The sequence below is a fragment of the Zosterops lateralis genome (genome assembly GCF_965231275.1).
Source record: "Zosterops lateralis genome assembly, chromosome: 15".
NCBI classification, from domain to species: domain Eukaryota; kingdom Metazoa; phylum Chordata; class Aves; order Passeriformes; family Zosteropidae; genus Zosterops; species Zosterops lateralis.
The window spans coordinates 5740454-5762285 of NC_139775.1; the positions used below are offsets into that span (position 1 = coordinate 5740454).

General features: G+C 39.1%; 1 protein-coding gene across 1 annotated transcript; it reads right to left on the reverse strand.

The window, feature by feature from the left end:
- Window positions 1-14896: 14896 nt before the first annotated feature.
- On the reverse strand, window positions 14897-20823 carry SMIM10L3 (small integral membrane protein 10 like 3; the record flags this gene model as incomplete). Its single annotated transcript, XM_083872480.1, has 2 exons — window positions 14897-18948; window positions 20638-20823. 2 exons carry the CDS (start codon window positions 20821-20823, stop codon window positions 18928-18930), a joined length of 207 nt encoding a protein of 68 aa, XP_083728606.1. The 3' UTR covers window positions 14897-18927.
- Window positions 20824-21832: the final 1009 nt, after the last annotated feature.

Genomic DNA, 21832 nt, shown 5'->3' on the forward strand with positions numbered 1-21832 from the left:
ATGGGAGTCGGGATATCAGCGGCCTCCAAAGTCTGGAAAGGTAAGCAGAAGTGTAATGGTGCACATCACTCTTCCTTCCTTCCTTCCTTCCTTCCTTCCTTGGCACCACTTCTGATTATTTTTTAAAAACCATTCATGTCAAAATTCTATTCAGAATGGAAGCTGTGGGAGGAAAGGGTCAGCCAACAGGAAAATATCGTGTTTTTCATTTTCCTTTTGTAGGCTGGCATGGGACAGAACACTGTCTGGGGAAGCTGTGTCAGGAGCACTCACCTCTTGACACTGATGCTTAGAGCTGTTATTACAGCCCATTTTGCTGAGAGCTGAGCTTTGGCTCTGGCAGGTGCTCCAGTGACAAAGTATTTTACCTCATCCAAAAATTACAAACCTTTAAAACACTCCTCTTTGTCTTTCATATTTTAAATTAAATATTGTTAAAAGTTTAGTAAGTTAGTTATTAAAAGAACATGATTACATAAAAGAGAAGCATCACCTTGGTAAGAGATTTATTTTGAAATTATGTCTATAAAGTGCCATTACAGGATGGTTTAAAATAAATCTTAATGCAGATGAAGTGACAGTGGGCTCTGAATATTTTTGTACTGAGCAAACTGTTCATTTACATTAGTGGGGAATCTGCTTCGTGAGAAAAATTCTAATTTTATAATCAATCACAGATTGTTTGCTTAAATTCGTTTATATTGTTTTACACCTTTATATAAAGTGTATGCTTTTATGTTCATGTTTCTGTTTGTTGGCCTGCCTTCCTTCCTTCCTTCCTGTTACAAGGAAAATTCCTTCCTGTTACAAGTCCAAAATAAAAAAGCCTTATCACTAATCCTAATGGCACCCACCCATTCAGTGCAAAATTCCTGTTGACTTCATGGAAGCAATACTGGTTTTAAAACTCTCCAAATTAATAGCAAAGAGAAAAATTATTTTGTGATGGAAGGAAGATATGAGAAATGGCTGTCCTAGTTACAAGGGATAAGTTGCAATATTTTATAGAAACTTCTTAGTGAAATCCAATTCCAAACTCATGAAATATGGAAATTATTCTTTATTATACCCTTATTAATATATGTAATTTAATAGCTTCTCAAGAAGAATCTGTTCTTTCCAGTCCTGCTTTAGTAGGATGACTTATTGATGATAGTACAAAACAGTACTGAAATTATAGTGTTCTCTCTAAGGCCATGTGTCTTTGAAAGAATGGCAGGTATTCCTTAAAACATTTTCATTCATGCAGTCTGTATCATAAGTAGACTTACTTTTGTATGGGCCTGATCCTACAAGTGTTCTAAGCATAAAACTGTTAATTCTGTGTACAAGGTGCTTTAGTGGACAAAGCTGTTCAATCTGTAGGTGACAGGTGTCACAGAAACTTTTAAGATCAAACCTTTCACCCTGTTGTCTCATTTTCCTGTGTATAAAGTAAAGCTCATGTCTGACTGTAAACCTAACTAGGTCAGGAGTAGATTTTTTGAAAATGTGTAAAATCAAGTAAAGAATTACAGTCACGGTTCTACATCGTAGCTGTGGCAGTTCTACCATAGCAGAACTCCTCCCTGGGTTTTGGCAATTCAACAGTGACAACACTGCTATCATTAAATACAGGGTTGTTCCTTACCAACAAGGGTGCCAGAAGCAATGCAGATTGCAATCATAGCAAATTCCAAGACAAACTTCAATAAATAATTTCCCACTCATGTGAATAATTTCGTTGCATCTACTTCATTTTCTGGAATTTTGATCATTCTTCTGTTTTGAAGTATATAATTTTAATTTTTTCTTCATATTACTGAGACTTTCAATCAATTGGTTTGTCAGGATTGCTTGATTTTTTTTTCCTTCTTGCAGTGTCTTCTTATAGTCTTAGGTCTGTTTTTACAACCAGTGTGTTTTGCCAGTTTCATATCCACAAATCTAACCTTCTGTGTTGGAAGAACTTCATAGTCTGTCATTCGTGTAAATAATAGTCTAATAGCAGGTCTGTTGAAATTATTTTTAGTGGAAAATTGGGCTTTGTCCAAAACCTGCTGTTGGCAGGGTTGATTCCTCAATAATAAATGTGGTTACTTGCTGAATTTTCAGGTAATATACTTCGTCCTCTTTTTTTTTTTTTTTTTTTTTTTTTTTTTTTTTTTTTTTTTGTCCCACTTTGGATCATTCAGTAACTGTTCTGATTCAATTTCCACTAAGAAGTCATTTATGATTCATTTTTCATTTTAAGAGTTGAGAAGCACATCTGTTATAGCATTTGTCCCTATACAGAGAGTTAGTGAAGACAACTAAAACCCTTACATCATATTTTTGTGGTCTATAAAGCTCATTAAATATTAATCCATTTCTGTGGGTTTTGGTTTGAACCAGATTCCAAGAGCAGTGAATGCAAATAAAAATTTTACTATTACAGATTTCATAAAATTTTTATTTCTAATCAAAAGCATGAGCTCTGAGGATGTTCATACATGGATAATAGCATTGTATTCAAGTATAAGAAATAAAATTCTGTATTTTCTCAATGCAGAAAGAAAAACTCACTGTTGGGCCATCAGACTGGATGTCAGTACCAGCCACAGGGAGATGGAATAATGCTCCTTATTGTTGGAAGGAAGATTTTGAAATCTTACTTAAGGAGGTGGTCACCCCCATGCAGGTATTCCCATTTCTTATGTAAGCAAGACATCACTAATTTTTACATCTGGCTTAGTGTGATTTTTGTTAGATTTAGTAAGATGGATAGTTACCTTGATAGTTAATCTTAGAGACATGAACATCTGTACAGTCTTAATAATATATTCATAGAGAATATAGATCTATACCAAAAATATAGATACGTCTTAAACAATAGAGTGTTGTGCAGTATTTTATAATCTAGAATTGATTGGTTGATTTTACAACTTGCTCTCCCATTTTTAGAAAAACGGTGCAAGCATTGCATTGCCTAAAACAGTATCTTATTGATAGAATCACTGTTATTGATACCCAGCCATTGTATTAAAGAATACTTTTGTTTCAAATCTAGGCAATCAAACAGGTTTTTTTTATTTTTTAAGAAGTATTGCTTAATAGCTTCCATGCAGGAAAGTCTTAGTCCATCAGTATGTGGTTCCCCCTCCCCTTTTTTTTTTTTTTTTTAAATTTTTTTTATTTATTTATCAGTACTTGAATAATCTGGTATTCTTAAACCCCTCAGGCAAACTCTTTGACTTCCTCTGCCTGGCAGATGGGTTTTAGCCATGTATTGTTTCTTAAAATGTTTATATTGTCACACTTACCATATTTTTCTCAGCTGGAAAAACATTTTTGTAGAAAATCCTGTTTGCTGGTTGTCTCAAAGGTTTCAGAAGTGCTTGTACCTTTCATTCAGGCCAAAAAAAATTTACATGCAGGTATTTTATATTGCTTTGGGGAACATCAAAGCTAAAGCTTAGCAAGTCAAACATCTTTTATGAATGATGCTTTTTTGTATGGAGAGCAAACTAGTTCCATTAAAATAGTCAAAAACCCCAAGAATAAATATACCTCTCTTCTAAGAATTTTGCAGGGGTTTCTCTCAGATTCACTTTGAAATCATATCCTGAATTTTATTTGCAGCCTCTTTTAAATTCCTATGCTTGACACATTTGAGAGTTTGTGGTTTTTTAAGATTTCTAAATGAGCTTTATCTACTCCTAGCATCAAATATTACTGCTTTTGGAAGGCAGTGCTTGTTTCCATTGTGTAACACTGATAGGGACACTTGTGAGTCATTGAGGAAAAAACAACAGAATGTCCCAGTGAAGAAAACAAAATCCATCAAAATTTGCAAAGGTCCACCACCTCTGTAATGCTTCTAATCCGAAACACATTTTGCATTAGAACTTGTTCTACCTGTATTAATTATGCACAGTACTAGACACAAGCAGGATGCTTTCTAGCATGAAGGCTGGGCCTAAAATAACAGAAAAAGAGGACTTGGATTCAAAGGACATGGGTTGAAACAGATCATGAATGGAATTTTGCATGAAGCTTGAGAGTTTTTCTATCTCAGGAAAGTGAAAGAACTTTATGTAAATTAACTCTCAAAGGAGAGTGTGCTGATTAAGGCCAGACTGTTCCCACCCTGAGAAGTAGCCACAGTCTGAATTCCCCTCTGCTGGCTGAATCCAGCTTGGCACGGCTAGATGTATTCTCACAGACCACTCTGACCAAGGCCTGGGAATTTAAAATTCCTAATTCATCCTCCAGTGGGAGCTGCAGCTGGCCTGCAAACCATGCCTGAGACCTGCATGAGTGCTCTGGCTGCATGCACATGGCAGCAGCTGATGGATGGGAGCCCCCTCAGTTCCTTCTCCCAGCCAAGTCCCAGTGCAGCAGGACTGCCATCCCCTGGCACAGGTGGCAGCCAAGTGACATGCTGTACTTGCTCATGACACACAGTGTTAGAAGGGTCACACCAGGTGCTCTTGTTGATTCACCAGTGAGTGAAATGCAGTGGCATATCCTCACATGAGCTGGCTCAAATCTTGCTGTTGGCTAGTCAGCAGTGCACAAATCTGGGTTTAATAAATATGGAACCATAAATTCAGACAGGAGCAGGAAATGGCAACTAATGATTTTGACTTATTGTGGCCTCTGAGCTGTTTGTGCAGCTGTTCATGAAGCCACACTGTAAATCAAATCACTCAATACAGATTTTTAAAGTTCTGTCTAATCTAATAATTTTTAACCAGAATTGCTCCATTGGTTAAATTCATGCTCTGGACCCACAAACAGTTGCATTGGCACAATTGCAGCACTGGTAAACTGTGACCCATAGGTGGTGTGGAAAGAAGGAAGGGAGGCTGCTGGATTGTAAGTTTTGTCTGTGGGGACAATATCACTGCATAATTATAACCTTATTCTGAACCACAGACTCTCCATCAATTTCACTTTCTGATCCCTCATGCTCAGGCCTTCTCAAGCTGAGCCTATACTCAGACTTTTATATCCTTGTTACATCTCATCTGTGCAATCCTAGATCATCTAATGGTAATAAATTGATCAAGATTAAATACGAACATGTAATTGCATTTCTCGCAATGTTAGTGAGCTATGAGTTACAGTATTTAGACCAAGTTTTATCCTGGCTTTTTACTGGCAGCAGGAGGACAGATGATATCAAATCTAACATAAGACCATCAGGAGGAAAACCACTCACCAGTCCTTGGTTTTGAGGGTTTTGGGTTTTAAATAACTTTGTACTGCCAGGTTGAATTTCTACAAAGAATTTCATGCCACATTGCCATCCAAAAATTGAATTTATTGCATCATGAAATTGCAGTTATATACTGCTGAGAATAGGCTTTCAGCTTCTGTCATATTTTTGAATATACCTGTTGAGTCTAGGGGAAAGGGGATGATTTTTCATTAAAAGGTGATGTGTAATATTTTAAATTCTTATGGTCGTTAGCCGAGAAAGGTCCCTGTTTACTACAGCTGTTGCAGTTAAAATAAACACATGGGTCTTAGGCAGAAAAACATTACTTAAATCCTTAGCCTCTCATGGTTATATGTATGGTTTTATATCTTTCATATCCTCACAGATGTAAGAATAATACACATCTATAACAAATAAAAAGGTTTCGGCATTTTCTTACCGTAATTAAAGTGTACTTTGAATTTAAAAAGCAGGTCCTCACCTTAATTGTCTCTCCCCTGCTGTATTTCTCTTTATAGTCTGAAAGAAAGGAAAACTCACCAGGTACAAGAATATGTTAAGCAAGGGAGAGTTGAAGTTAAAACTTGGCAAGAGGCAAAACAAAGAATTTTTCCAAGGAAATAGAGGAGACAGGTCAAATTAATTCCTTATGTAACTCCATTTACCTCAGTACAGTTACAGGAAGGATGAATTTGGTACCTTATACCTCTGTGGTCAGAAAAAGATTTCTGTGATCTCAATCAGCACAGTAAAAAATAATAATTCTTAAGAAACAGAATTGTAATTTAAGTCTGCTAGAACTGCCCTTGTTATTTTTAGTCTATTAATATGATTGTAAAAGAACAATAGGTCTGCAGAACAACAAAAAAAGGTCTTCATGAAAATATTAGTACATGATGATTTGTTGGTTACATCCTTGGTAACGTTTTTTTTTGTGGGAAAAAAGGAATTCAGGACACACTGCTAAAATGGGCAGGGACAGCAGGGACTGCTTCTCTTTCTTGTGAGTTCCAGAAGCTTTTCTCCAGTTTGCTGCATTGCAACTTCAACTTTTCCCCTCCAATCTCATCCTTCTCCTCTGACCACCCCTAATTCATATTCTTTCCCTCAAGATTGTTCAGGTTCCACTGTATGTGCAGGGGGTCTCTGTGGCTTCTCTTTACTGATGAGTTTTTTTAGATTTTTCTGCTCAGACAGAAATATGCAGCCCCTTGGGGCAGATAAAGGAGAGATGTTTGGCCTCCACCATAATTTCTTTTCAGATTTTAAATATCAATATGTTTAAATTTGAGATGCTTTAAAATAATGCAAATTCACTGTGAGAGCCCAGCCTTCATGTGCCAATCTGTAGTACTAAAGTGTAGCTCTACCCAGAGATTATTTCCATTTTAAAACCTTATTGTGAAACGTCGTCCTTGCCTCTCCACCCTGCTGCCAAATTCAGGAAATACTTTTAATATCTATGTTAAGATCTTTTAATACTGTAACATTAAAGCATTCATATAGTGTATTAGTGCAATGAAATTTAAGTCAACAGTCTGTCTTTTTTATCCTTACCAACTTGCAACTATCAGTTTTAATACAGAGGAAAGTGTCTGTATATACAAGCATATAAAAGATGTGAAAATACAAAGGCATTTATTGAAAACAGACAAAACCAGGAAGATGATAAAATAGCAGAAGGAAGTGGCCTCACATATAAAAACTTTTGCTTTGTATAGCAGAATTTATCACTAAAAGCTCCGGCTGGCAGATTGCCATGCTTTGGACTAAACAAGGAATGAAACATTTAAAAAAATTGACTTAGTGTACAAAACACAATAGAAACAATAATGTCTTACAAAGTAATGAAATTAAACATTTTTTGTTTCCTTTTAATGTGGATCTAATAAAAGTTTCATTATATTTTCAAATAGCAGAAATCTCATTTGCACAGCTCTCCTCTTAAGGATATCTGGATGGATCAGGTGTGCCTTTCAGCAGGATATATGAAATTTCCCAAATATCCAAAATGAAATATAGTGAAGCTATATTTTGAAAGCAATTAATTTTATTTCAAAATAGTGGAACCATTAAAGCATATTTTATAAAAAGTTATTCACTTTACTGCAGTTTTAATGCACAAAGCTGCTGAAGTAAGTGTGAACTGTTCAATGTTTTCACACTGGATGAAGAATACATTTTTTTAAATAGGCTATGTTCTCCATTTCTTTTCATGTTTGTGGGGAAAAAATTGAAAGCATTGGGGAATAACAGTACAGTGAAGCCTGAAAGACTTTCACATAGCAGTCTTTGAAATCTGCTGTTGATGGAGAACACTTCAAAAGCATGAGAATCTGGGATACTTAGTTCAGTTATTGTACCAGCTTAGAACAAATGAATTATTTTCTTCAAGGATTTTCTTCCCCCTTGCCTGCTGAGGCCTGCATTCTAGTATTCCTGCTGGAAGTGGTATCCAGTAGAACATAGATAATGAGCACAGCTAAATTCTCATGACTAACAAAACCCTGCCCTTGCTCTCTACTCTGAAAGGCTTTTCCAGAGCTCGGCAGTTAAGACTCCAAACCTGAAAAACAAGATGGCAGATAACTACAATTAAAACAAACAGATAATTTTTTCCATGTCTTAATCACATTTTCAAGATAAATACACTGCCAAGTACTAGTTATGTTCTTAAATATTGTCTCATTCACAGTTAAAACCTTTTCATCTTATTGACAGGAGTGGTTATCTCCTCCATACATTAAATCATTCCATGAAGTATTTTTATGTGTTTCTTATATTTGAATCTCCAGTATCCTGATTGCTTCTGTGGAATTTCCATATTTACTCTTTACAAAGTACAGTTGCCTGGCAGTTCTTTTTCTAGCTGCTGCTTTTTCCTGAAATGGTTTGGACTTCCTGCATAATTTGTACAAAGCTTTCCCTTCTATAAATGTCATTTTAATTTTGTTTTAGTAAAGCTGGGATATTCTGATGTGAGTTAAAAAGAGATAAATTCTTCAGATTCTTCAGCTAAAATAATGAAATGCTGCCTTGAACCTATTAGAAATGAGACAATAATATTTTTTATTAGATTATGAAACTGCAGGTAATGACAGATAAATCAGTATTCTTACAAATCTAAACCAGTAATCAATAAAATATGTTACTCTAGAATGCTGACCATAGGCAACAGCAATGAGTAAAGCAATATCTTTATTACAATGGGATTTTGAAAGGTCTGTATTAATTCCAGAATAACACAAGAGCAAAGAAAAGTGTGCTTTTACTGTTTCATAAACTGGAATTCCAAGGAGATTTCTCTTACAAGACCATCCATATGCTATAACTTTAGACATTATGTATTTTATTATTATAATTGTCAGATGGTAAATTCTCTCTCTCTTTTTCAAGGTAATACACTTAAAGATGGCTGTTCCTTGAAGAGTACAGTATTTGGAATGTATGCAGTGAATTTCAAGGCCCTTCAGGAACATGATATTATCTCAATTTGAATGGCTGGGAAGATTCACATTGACTCTGCTGTGCGTAGGGCTGCACTTGTAACCCAGGCTAAATTTTATGATATTCCCATAAATCACCAAGTCCAGGCATTGTAGCTCAGCTCACACAGGCAGATCCTCAGCTCCAGAGCTCTGATTAAGTCAACAGGGCTAGACATCAGTACTGATCTTGTGTGATTGGATTACAGGATTGGAGCTGTGATTTGTCCTACTGAAACCACTCTAAGGTACTTAAATAGATAAATCCTACTATCAGATTTCTTTTCTTATTGATTACACTTTCTGAAATGCAAAAGAAAAAAAAATAAAACAACAAAAAAAACCAACCTTGGTTTCTTCAGGTAGCATTATGATAAGGTGCATGTAGAGCTGGAAGGACAACAGCAATACCTCTGGGGAATAATAGTAAAAGTAGGATTTTCCTTTTCCACAGAAAGGTTGTATAATATTTGTGCTTTTTTTTTTTATTTCCTCTGAGCCCATTTCCAGTCCTTAGTTAACCTCACCTTCCCTGTGTGATCTGAACTACTTTACAATTTCTGTTATAAAGGAAATCATACCTAGGTTGCTTCCAAGTCTCAAGTTTTAATTCATACCTTCTCATCCCATGATTCTGGCAAAATAACCTATCAAATTAAACCAAGAATATGTCCAAAACACTTTGTTTTAATTGGCTGGTCTTTCTGGTTTTTTTCTCCGTGAGTTTATTCCTTGCCTCTCAGGTTTGTATCTTAGGTTGAGAGGAGTCATCTTGTGTATCACATTATCTTGCCATGGCTGGAATATCTGCTGGAAGGCAGAAGAGCCCTCCCAGGTAGATCACCTGCTGAATTTAACAAGCACATGTGAATAACAAAGATTGACCGGAAATATTTTCACTTATAAAAGCATTATTTTATACTAACTATAGTAACAATAGCTACATACAAAATGGAATCAAACCTTTGGACAGTGCTCTTTCAATAGGGGCCTTCAGAAAAACCACTTCCTATGAGGTGAAAGAGTAACGGCTCAAAAATCCTTTCAGGAATACCTACAACTACTTATGGATACCTAATGAAAATACATTAGAATTAACTGTAAATTGAGCAAGTAGCAAAAAAAAGCTTGATGAACTGACTGTAACAAAATATCCAGAGATGAAAAGCTCTGCAGACTTCTGCTTGCCAGCATTGGCAAGTAAGTAGTTTAGCTAAATAGAAGGAAAGCAGAAGATACAGCTATCAACTGCAAACGGATGATTATAAAGCAGAAAGAAAATGTGAGGAAGAGCTCTGAAAATTATGATTGACAGTGACAACACAGACCAGACAGCTTTTATTTTAAGCAACAGATTGTTGGGAACACACACCATATATCAAAGTGAAGGACTTGAAACCTGCTGTAGTCTGTACAGATGTTCTCACTCAGAAAGCAGCTAGAGGGAACAGAAGATAAAAGAAGGCTGTCCAACTTCAAAAAAAGGTTTGAATTTTCATTCTGTTTTGACAAGTTTTTGTGCTAGTCTCTGATTTTCAGTGTGATAGAAAATTCAGCATCTACAAACCTGACCTGAAGTGAGAAACACCTGAAGGGGTATAAGCAAACTCTTAAGAAGGTGCTATACAACTTCATGAAATATTTTTTGTTGTTTAATCTTAAATGTTTTTATATTGAAGGAGGCAGAAATTGGAAATGTTTAACTGTTGTAGCTCTGGAGCAGGTCATATGTGCTTGCAGTCAGCATGCAGTACCTGGAATGCAGGGCTAAGATCGGAGAGGCAATTTAGGAATCCCTGCTGCAGAAAAGAGGTTTTTATGATACAAACCAAGACAGGATTACTGAGCTCAGAAGGGTTATTTGTGAATAACTTCCAGCTAAAGTGATTAAGGGCTTCAGCTACTAGTCCCAGAAAAAAAAAAAAAAACAACAAAGAGCATCAGAAACATCCTGCTTGTCATTGCTGCTGGCTTTTTGTTCAGTGAGCAAGAGGTCTGTGTTGGTTTTGGTCCTTTGCCCATGGGGACACTTTTAACAAAACATAATACTTGAAAGAATTCCAAAATATGTTTGGTTTGTTGTTGTTTTTTTCTTTCCTTTTCTTTGAACTACGAAGTTAAAGATAAATAAAGGAGTATTTTAATATGTCTAAAAAATACTTGTGGTAACAAATAGACAAAGCACTTCCTAACCTTCAAGACTTAAAAGTGCACTTTACAAGCGTGCCACAGCTCTTGATAACAAACCCCCCATCCAATACTTACATTATTTAATGTAAGCACTCCATCCTCTTTAAAAAAAATCATCTCTCTAAGAAATGTGAATATCTTCAGCTGAATCTTTGGAACTTATGTTTGGTTTAAGGTTTTGGGGTTTTTAAATTTTAAGCTGCTGTAAAATCTGCCAGAAAAAGCAAGAGCCAAGAAATGTACTGAAAAGATAAAAAAAATGTTGTGATGAGTGTAAATTGGTAAGAGGTTCCTCTGGCAATCTCAGATTTGCAGAGAGGAAATTTGGGCTCCTGTACAGATGAGTTGCTCTTACAGAATTGCACAGTATGAGATGAACAAAGAGACTACCACAAAGTCATAGGCCACCAACTTAAATCGACTTCAAAGCATTTCAGATCCTAATAGGAAGGGATTTGGATATGCACAGAGTAGCATGTCTATGTCTGAGTTTATTTGCATAAGTGTTCAGAGTTCCTTAACATTCCCCATTGCATGTATCATGCCCAATTATATAAATGTGTATAAAACTATTGATAAACCATCTGAAAGTGATGACAACATGAGTGGTTAAGGCTGTATCACATCGCTGTTGCAGTGGGTGGCTGGAAAATCATGGACAAAGATGACAATTTACTACTTCAGGATCTGCCATACAAATTCCAAAAACCATGAGGAACCTACAGTGATGTGCAGGGAGCACTGATAGCACTTAGCCATGGAGGTCTAAAACTTTATAGAACTTTATCAGATTTATTATATTCAGTTTTTTCCTCTTTTGTTTTTTTCCTGTTTAAATTCTTGTTTTGAGGGACAATATGATCTCAGCATTCATCATTAAGAAAATAGTACACAATAATTTTGTACTCAGAGTATCAGCCTGTACTTCAGGGTTGCCAATACCAATTCTTTTCAGAATAGAGCCCATAACAATAACATTCATCCTCAAATCTATCACTTGTGGCAGCAAGGGACCCTCAGATCAAACAAAAATTAAGTTTTTTGAGTCTAGAATCAAAAGGTCATCTGACAGCAGCTTTCAGAAGAGAGATCTCTGAAGGGTAAGTGGCTCCTGTTTTAATTTGTTTTTTAATGTTCAGCATTTAGCAGAGGATACATTTATTCTGCTCCCGGTAATGGGAATATTTCATTCAGCAAAAACAAAATCTCTGGGATATCTGTTAATATCATGGTGATTTTAACTGTGCAGAGAGGCACCCAGAAATGTTTATCCTGGATAATGTAAGAGAGTTGCTATGGCCATTACATGTATTTATCATGGTTTGCTGTCCCCTTTAAAGTGAAGCTGTGCTGTAAGATTGGCTCTAGTTAGGAAATACCTCAGAACTACACTGAAAGTAACTGGTTTGTTAAAGCTTCTCACTTGAAAAAATGTGTAAAAAGAAAGCCCATTAATGAATACTGGTAGTTAACATCATTAAACGAGCCTTGAGTTCAAATACCAGATTTCCAAGATCAGGTATAAGCATTGAGCCCTTTTATTCTCACAGAGGTTTTTAATTTGTTTGGTTTCTGTAAACACACATCTCTCAAATTGGACCTCTGAAAAAGCCACTTCTGGTCTGACTTCACATTGTGAGAAACACAAGCTCTTCAAGTACATCTGTACAATTTATACGTTGAAAAATTGGAATTTGAAGCAGCAAAACTACCTCTTGTCTTTTAAAAAAGATTTTTATTTGTTTTTAAATAGCTTGACAAAACCCATCCATTAGTACTCTGAGTTCAATTGTAAACAGTTACAATGCATTACCGCTGTGTACTGATTTTGTACATTAACCTATTTGCAGTGACAATCCATAAGACAAGGCAAACTGAAATGCACTGTACTAAGATGTATTAAAATGCCATAACTGAAAATACTCCAAAGACTGATGTGTAACTCCCTCCTGTGGTGTGAGTGAGCAGCAGCTTCACAGTCAACAGCTTCTGGCAGCTTGGGGAGCACTCCCAATATTCCAAAGTCTTTATTCAGGTTTCAAGTCTACTATGGAAACTTCTCTCCCAAGTTAAAAGTGTCACAACACATTTTTAAAATACATACAAAGTTGTAAACATATTTCTCTGGAACAACAACAACAAAAAAATGGTTTGTGCCAGCCTCCACCTCCCACATTGCAATAAAAAAATAATAAAAATAGGGCCAAAGATGAAGGCCATAGAATATTTTTTTTTTTCTGCAGGGATGATGTCACAGTTTACAGGAAGTATTGAGTATCAGCATTGGAAATTAGTCACCAACAGGTTGCAGAACCCATTTTCAAGAAATGGTTTCACTTAACTTCAAGTGATGAATCAGGCACTAAATATTTTATTTCCCTAGTTTTAAGAACAAAAGCTTAGATTACATGTTGGTATTATGTTTGATAATAGCTAAAATTGACTACAAACAGAAAACTAAACACTGATATTTTTGCAAGTTTGGGTATTGACCACTTTTGCTATCAGGTTTATACCAATCTTCCATGAAGAAGGAAAGAATTTGCCAAACGGACTATACATATATAGAGAGCATACAAATTAAATGGATCTTTTCAAAGCAGATTTTCTTTGTGTAAGTCCATCTGGTCATTTTCTAAAATATTTTCGCTTTTAAATTTATTTTGTCATTAACAATGAAATAAGCATCTTATATCACTAATTCCAAAAAGACTAAGATAATTGAGATTTTGGGATGCAGTAGAGGGTTAATTTCAAAGTACAATAGGATTTGCTTTTACCAGGGCAGGTTGGTAAATGATAGCATTATTCTAGGACTTCTGTATTTATTACTCTTATTTTCACACTGTCAGGAGGTTGGTATCTGTGACCTTGTAATTTAAGTATGACAGTTGATCATAAATATCAGTATTTTCACAGGCAACATTCGGTTTACTTTAAAGTTCTATCAAGTGCAGCTCTTCCTTGAAGATTAGACACTCTGCAGTCAAAAAAGGGTTCTCCCCCTGCCCCAGTTACTGGCTGTGCATCACAGAAACAAGTGGCAGAATACATTTTATTCTGTGCACTCTTAGGGAAAAAAAAAAAAAAGGTTTCAAAATATTCATGTGAATGTACTCTCTAATTTTTTGAAAAGTTACACTAAGTTCTAACCTTAATGTATTTTGTAAGGCCCAAATTCCTACTGCGATTCTCAGATGTCAGAGGTACCACATACTCAAATTAAATATTGGATTTTAATTAAAGCAGCTGTTTTGAAGAGAAAAAAAGTAGAAATATCTCACATTGACTACATACTGCTCTGTCAGTTATACCACTTGTCATACACCCTAATGAGAGACTATGGACTCTTACATCTCTACATGTTTTCTGTCAATTTGTTGTGCATAATTAATCACAGGACAATGTTTCTGAGGTGGAACAAAGTATCAGCATATGCTTATGCTGAGAAATTATAGGGAGAGAAATATATGCATGATCAGACCAGAAAAACAAAAGGAGCAACCTGACAGTAAGATTATATATTAGGAGAGTACATGCAGACTTGCTTCTTCCAAAAATTAAATGTGTATACCTATAAGGGGCAAAGGTGGACAGAAGGGGAAAGGAAGCAAACTTTGGCAAAGTTTAAGAAAGTGCTGTCTTTACAGTCCTAATAATAAAAGAAAAAGAAAAAAAAAGGGAGAAATAAACCACCAAGCCTCAAAAAACAGCAAAACCAAACCCAACACTGAAAAAACAAAAGGCTAAAAGGTGTCTACAGCTCAAACTGTCCCCTGTGCAGGATGATGCAGACACAACTGCTGAGATTGCACTGGCTAAAACCACATGGAGAAGTAACACCACCATCTCTACTGCATTTTGCACTGCAACGTCAGAAAGTAAATAAGCATTTGCATAAGCATCCCAATATCATACTGTGGTAAAACACTTTTTATCTACATGCAGAGCTCTGTGCACACACATTTTTAAAGTATATTGTCTTTTCAAAGCAGTACACCATATAGTAAATTTTCACTCAAGTGTAACTACTAGGAAAGTCTCTAAATATTGAGTATTTTTTTATTTCTTTTCTAATGGCAGAAATAAGATTTTGCTATGTAGTGCAGGAAGGATCTGGACACTAAACAATGAAATTTCAGATAGCACAAGTTGTTTAGTAGAACCCTGACATTTTGTTTAGAAATAACATCTCTCCTAGAGAAGGATGAGAGACAAAAATACAGTAATATGAAGGCAACTCCTGGTTGAGTATAAAGGTCCCTTACCCCTTTTAAGAATGCTCTCTTTCTGTAACACAATAATCATCTGAGACAGCCCTAGCAGCACGTTAACTCGGGCAAGTTTTCCACATGGGACATAGCAAAGCCATGAAACTCCACACAAACTGATTCTTGGCCAAGACACCTTCCATCTTCTGAGATGAGTTAATATCAAAACATCTGTAGGAAGAGAACAGTGGCCTAAACCAGTTTCAAAGGATGGATGCCATCCTTCAGATTCCTATTCTCCTCCAGACAGGAAAAGCCGTTTAAACATTGTCTCAGTCAGGGCAGGCAGTTCCATTAGTGCAAGAACAGTGCTTTCAATCCATGGCCTCCCCAGGCTTAAAGTGCAGTATATTACATGAGATTTTAACATACCAAACTACGCTTTATTTGAATTTCAGAAGGAATGTTCAAGTTAAAATTACCTTTTAGATTTTAAGCAATAAAATTCAAGGCAAGATACATAAACTGTCTTCAAATGGATTAAATCCACTTATTTAAGTATTCTTTGTATCTTATGTTCAATATACATATAATACACAACAAATACCCATCATTTCACTTAGCTGTATTGTATTTAAGGTGATCCTGTAATAAGTGATGAAAGGCCACACAAACAAGACTGCTTAAAACAGGACTGTATTAGCTGGACTGTGATACGTAACACAATTCAATATTCCAAGATCTCCTCCAGAGGCTTATCATTGATAAGGAGAAAACCCTTGGCACTCTGCTGTACACACATTTAAATTCTAGTTTATTGGTGCTGCTGTCATGTTTCATTTCCCCCTCTTTGAAATCACCATGAAAAAAAAAAGGTGCATTAAAAACTGGATTGATGTTTTTATGCCTTTACTCTTGCCTATTAACCTGACAATCTCACCTACAAGTTCTTGTACAAAACTATGGTTCCCTAAACATGTAGTTCCCAAATGACACACAGCAGAGAATGTTCCAGGCCAAACCAGTCAGCTGCAAAAACAAGGTCTCAAGTAACAACTGCGGGTACAGCTGTACCAATTGATCCTTTGTACAGAAGTCCAAGCGCTCAAATTTTGGGTGCAGGACTGTGTTCATGCACATCTTAAGGTAAGGCTCACCATACAGGGAGGGTATGGCTGTACCTGTGAAGCTGCTTAGAGAGATTAATACGGAGTTGCACAATGTTGTCTTTAGCAATCAAGCTAGCTTAAACAGGCTCCAACCCCTCCCTGCCTTCATTCCTCTGCCCTCTGCTTTGCTAAGTGTCTTCTTGGGTCAAGATACAGGCAGACAGCAACTTAACACCATAACTCCAAGCCACAGACATTTGGCGAAGTGTCTTTGTTTCTGCTGTTCTGGGATGTCAGATTCACATCACTTCAGGAATCTCAAACCTCTTCAACACTACATGTTAACTTGTGTCAATACCACTCACTACAAGGCTGAATTCCAGCAGTGGAAATGAGAGTGAATGGCTTGACTAAGAGGGAACTGTTGCTGTTGGAATTACTTACAATACATAATCCAGAATTATTTGGGGGCTTTCGGTCACTTTGTGACAGGTAATTGCATGGTCAAAAGTCTACAAGTTAAACAATCATTTAAATACACACCAGGAAAGTTATTTTCTAAATGAAAGTAAGTGGCTTTTCATCTCTTAGCATCCAAAAGAAACAATCAGCCAATGAGGATCATGAAAACACATTATTTAACATAAAAAGTAATATATCTTATTTTCAGCACTCAAATAAAATTTAAAAATTTCAACACTTCTCTCTGTAAGACTGATAACCAGCATCTCATCTTCATAATCAATGACTTCTCTATACACGTGTGCCAACAGTCCAGTAACTACCACACTGGAATCTCTACTGGCTTTCAGGTAAGTCCAGTTCAAACTAAATGCAACATCACTTCCTCTCCTTCCAAGATGAAGCAATACCAGCTGGCAAAAAGGATACCTAGTGTGTGAATCACTGCCATGGCTCTACCCCACATTAAGTCCTCACTTTTAAGTCGGAGTCAAGGGGAAGCTGAAAATGCATCCTAACCCACACACCAATACCTCCCTCGTTCTGTGAGCCCTTGGAGCACATCAAGCTGATCTACAGGAACACCCCTGCTGAGAATTTTGGACATTGAGTTCAAAATTGAGTTTGACCTACTGCACAACAAGTTCCTCCACTGAAGTGCCAACAGGAGCCTATTATTCAAAATTCTATTCACCAGCAGCTCTGGATTCCAGCATTCTTGCCCTGTTCTTTGGCAAACCTCATTGTGAGAAGCCTGTCCCAAAGCCAAAGTCAACAGGCCCAGAAGTTATTACTGTACTTCAGCTACAACAATCACTTTTTCAAGGGAAAAAAATGTTTTAAAAATTGTTTACAGTGTCTATTATAGCACAATAAAGCTCACAAGATATTGTTAAATTAGAGCAGTACCTTACTTGGAAAGGAACACTGCTGAGAATTACGCTGTATTGAAGACCACCCTCCCAACAGCTTTCCAGTTCAAAGTGTTCTAAGGACTGACACATTAGCTGCTGTTGGATTCAGAGCAGAATTCAATTCTACAAGAAATAAGTTCCATTGGAAATGGGTATAAATAGTAACAGCCAGAACACTCCACTAATACAAACTCTATAGAAAATGAAGGATCTGTGCTAATCAAATTGGGTTCTAGTTTAGTGTTAACAGCAGACCTGCTGAAGTCCCAGAGTCTGAAGATTATGAAGTTCTTTACACTCAGATGCAGCTACTCCTTAAAAACAAGTCCCTATTCTTCCAATAGCCACTTTAACTAGAAATTATACAACTATAGTTTTTACTTCAGCTATCTAATTGTCACTAAAACCTGAACTGTAACCTTGTCTCTCTTATTTTCTGCTAATAGTAAAAATATTAGTTATTAAAATCTCAGTACTTTTTAACCTTCACTACTGCATACCAGAGACCTGCTAGTGCAAAAGGTAGCACAGAGATTACTAGCTGTATGATGTGAAAATTATTAGTCACACATTGTATATTCAAGAGCATTTGCTCATATCCAAGTGTTAGCTCTGAAGATACAAGGTTTAAGCAACAAAGAAAAAAATGTGGTTTCTGGTTGTTTGAGAGTCCCGTAGCAGATTTGTTCAGAAAGGCAACTGGATTAGAACAGGGATCAGGAAGTCCACCAAGCTCCAATGTTTTAAAAAATACAAACTGCAATTCATTCTCTTTGCTACTGCTCATTTCTGATTCCAGAAACAACAGGTTTTTATTATACTGCAAATTTCCCAGCCAAAATTGTGCAAAACATACAGAGTTGTCTCCTGGGCAGCATGAGCTGAAGTCTCCAGAACTGCTACAAGATTCTTCCAGCCAGCCTGTTACTGAAATGCCACCAATGCAGTGAGAAACCCTATTCAGACTGTCTTTCCCAGAAGAAAAATGCAGATGAAATGAATCCTTCCAAGGAGCAGCTGCACTTGAGTTCGTCCCTGCTGATTCACTGAAACTGAGAGGCATTTCCTTGCCAACAGAAGACAGAGGTATACTATTAAAGAGAGAACAATTCCTGGTGTTACATAATTCTTGTAAACTGCTGCTATGATTTTGAGAACTGTCCAACATGGAATGCACGTGTGTCAGATGAGCTGCTGGCTTGTGATGATCTGGGCCATTGTCACATACTCGTTTCTGGGTAAAATCTTCTTTCTTCATAGTCCTAGAGCACACAAGCACAGCTTTGCTGCTTCACAACAGGCTGGATTTGAAGAAGAGTGTGACTGACTCCAGTTGCAGCATAGAGCAGAAGCAGCACACCAAGTCACAAGTCAATGGATCTCAATATGGACCTAAAGAAAAAGAATGCAGGAAGTTATTACACTGATAACCCAGTTTCCTGCTTCCCGGTGTATTGAACCAAAAATAATTTAAAATCTTTCACATAAAAAATAACCCAGCTACAGAAAGTAACAGTTGTTCCCACAGACAAGTCTCCCTACAGGCTGCTTGAGCACATCCAGAGGGTGGGAAGTATCCCCAAATACCAGCTGCTCTTCTGTAGTTTCAGTTTAATCTGCTACAAGTTCTCTTTTGGTGACAGGCATGAAAGTGAGTCAGCAAACGAGCAGCCAGAGAGATTCACTGTGTCACCGCAGCGTTTTCCCTTAACCAATGGAAACACAGGCTGGGACTGATTACAGGCTTAACATGAAAGGTTAATATTAAAGTAATCCTCCTGTAAACAGAAGTGCAAGCTGAAATCAGACACACAACACTGGAAATCAACAATGTACCATCAACAGCTTCCCAGAGGGAACTGGTCAGACTGGCTGCCCCACACAGTTAGTGGGTATCAGCTGGAGCACAAAGGACAAGTTGGTGGTGTTCCAGGAGAACCATTCTGTATCAACACTGATAATGAGCAAAGACAAGGCTTTTTCAGCTACCCAGGTTACTAAGCCACGTGTACAATTCCTGGCCATCTGACTCATTTTCAAGCTTCAGAACTGTAGGGAAAATCCCAAAAACAAAAACAGGGGAGACACTGCGACCTCTTCCCATTTCAAATTATCTTTTGCAAGTAACAAACTCCAACCAGACTTGTTTTCCAATCCTTGGCCACTGGCCAAACGTCAAAACTTTCATTACAGCTATGTTTACAAGGAAAAAGAGTATCCAATCTTTGGCTAGAACAGATGTTTGCAGTGACAGTGCACAGACTGCTTCTGTTGCCAGTTAAGTTAAAAGTAAATCTTTCATTTCATCACAAAAACAATGACGCTTCAGCCCTACAACAGGTCAAAGCTGTGTAAGAGAGTTCCACGTTTTGCAGAAACAGGCTCCAAACAGGAGAGAGACAAATTAAATGTGAACCATCACTTTCATGCAATAACATTGGTATTTAAAACTGTCTGCATTTTCCGTGCTGCAGGTGTTCTTGATTTCAAAAAACCCCAATAAACTGATGAAGGAAATTGTTTTCTTCGCTGTTTACAAGGTGTCAGGACCGTGCTATCAAAATGCACATATTCACAATTTATTCCCAGTTTTAAGTCAACTATGGCTTGGGAACAGGTACGGGAAAACGGAACGTTTGCTGCTAACGGCACAGGGGGCACCGGCAGCTGGCCAGCGGCAAGGGCGAGGCTGCGGGGCTGCAGCCGTGCCCAGCCAGGGGACACTGCCCGGGGGACACTGCCCTGGGGACACGGGGCCGGGCACAGCCCCCCGCCCTGGGGACACCACCCTGGGGACACCACCCTGGGGACACTGACTGCCCTGGGGACACTGACCTGGGGACACTGCCCGGGGGACACGGGGCCGGGCATAGCCCCCCGCCCTGGGGACACCACCCTGGGGACACCACCCTGGGGACACTGACTGCCCTGGGGACACTGACCTGGGGACACTGCCCGGGGGACACGGGGCCGGGCACAGCCCCCCGCCCCGCCGTTACTCGGGCAGCGGCTGCGAACCGCCCCCGGGCCCGGCCGGTGGCCCCGACACACGGCCCGCCCAGCGCCGCCGCCCCCGCCCACCTGCAGCCGCACGTTGAGCATCATGGAGGCCACGATGTAGAGGTAGGGGAAGTTGATGCGGAGCTTCCAGGCCAGGTCGAAGAAGATGAGGAGGGTCCTGGTGAGCCCCTTGCAGAAGACGCCGTAGGACCGGGCCGCGGCCGACTGGGAGAGCCTGGCGGCGAGCGCGGACAGAGCCGCCGCCATAAACCCGCCCGCGCTCCCGCGGCCGCGCCCGGGGCCCGCCGCCGCCTCCGCCTCCTCCTGCCCGCGCCGCGCGTGCCCGCGGGGGGCTCACACCGCGCCTGCGCCGGCCGGGCCGGGCCGGGCTCACACCGCGCATGCGCGGGCCGGGCCGGGCTGGGCTCAGCAGCGCGCGGCTCTGCTCTCCGCGCATGCGTAGGAGGCGGGCGGGGCGGGGCTGTGCTGTGGGGGCGGGCCCGGCCCCGGCCCCGGGTGGGTGTGAGGGGGGGTGTCGGTGTCGGGCTCCCGGCGGTACCGCAGCGATCGCCAACGCCAACTGCTGGCCCTGCACGGACACTCCCCAAAAATCCCGCTACGTGCCCCAGAGCGCTGTCCGGACACTTCTTGAACTCCTGTCAGGTTTGGTGCTCCCCACTTCCCGGGGAGTCTGTTCCAGCCCCACAGCCCTCCTGGGGAAGAGCCTTCTGCTGATATCCAACTTTAACCTCCCCTGGGTTGCCGTGATTCAGCCCGTTTTCTGAGGGCGTGACCCGGGTGCGCTCTGCGGCCTGCGCGGGGACAGTGACACCTGAACGGTGACAGTGACAGTGACACCTGCACGGGGACAGTGACACCTGCACGACCATGGATCTCGTAGAATCACAGAATGGTTTGGGTTGGAAGGACATTTCAGTCCGCCCAGATCCACCCCCTGCCATGGGCAGGGACACTTCCCACTGTCCCAGGCTGCTCCAAGCCCCAATGTCCATCCCAGGGATCCAGGGGCAGCCACAGCCTCTCTGGGCACCCTGTGCCAGGGCCTGCCCATCCTCACATGAGGGAGTTCTCTCCTAACATCTAAACCCACTCTCTTTCAGTGTGAAATGGCAAAAAAATATTTCTGGGTTTGGGTGCGGGTTTTTTTAATTTTATTCTTTACACAGCCATGTGATGAAGTCACTGAGCCAGTTACTGTCACAAGGAAATGCTTGCCTTGCCTTTCAAGCCGATACTTGAGTTACATAATGAATTA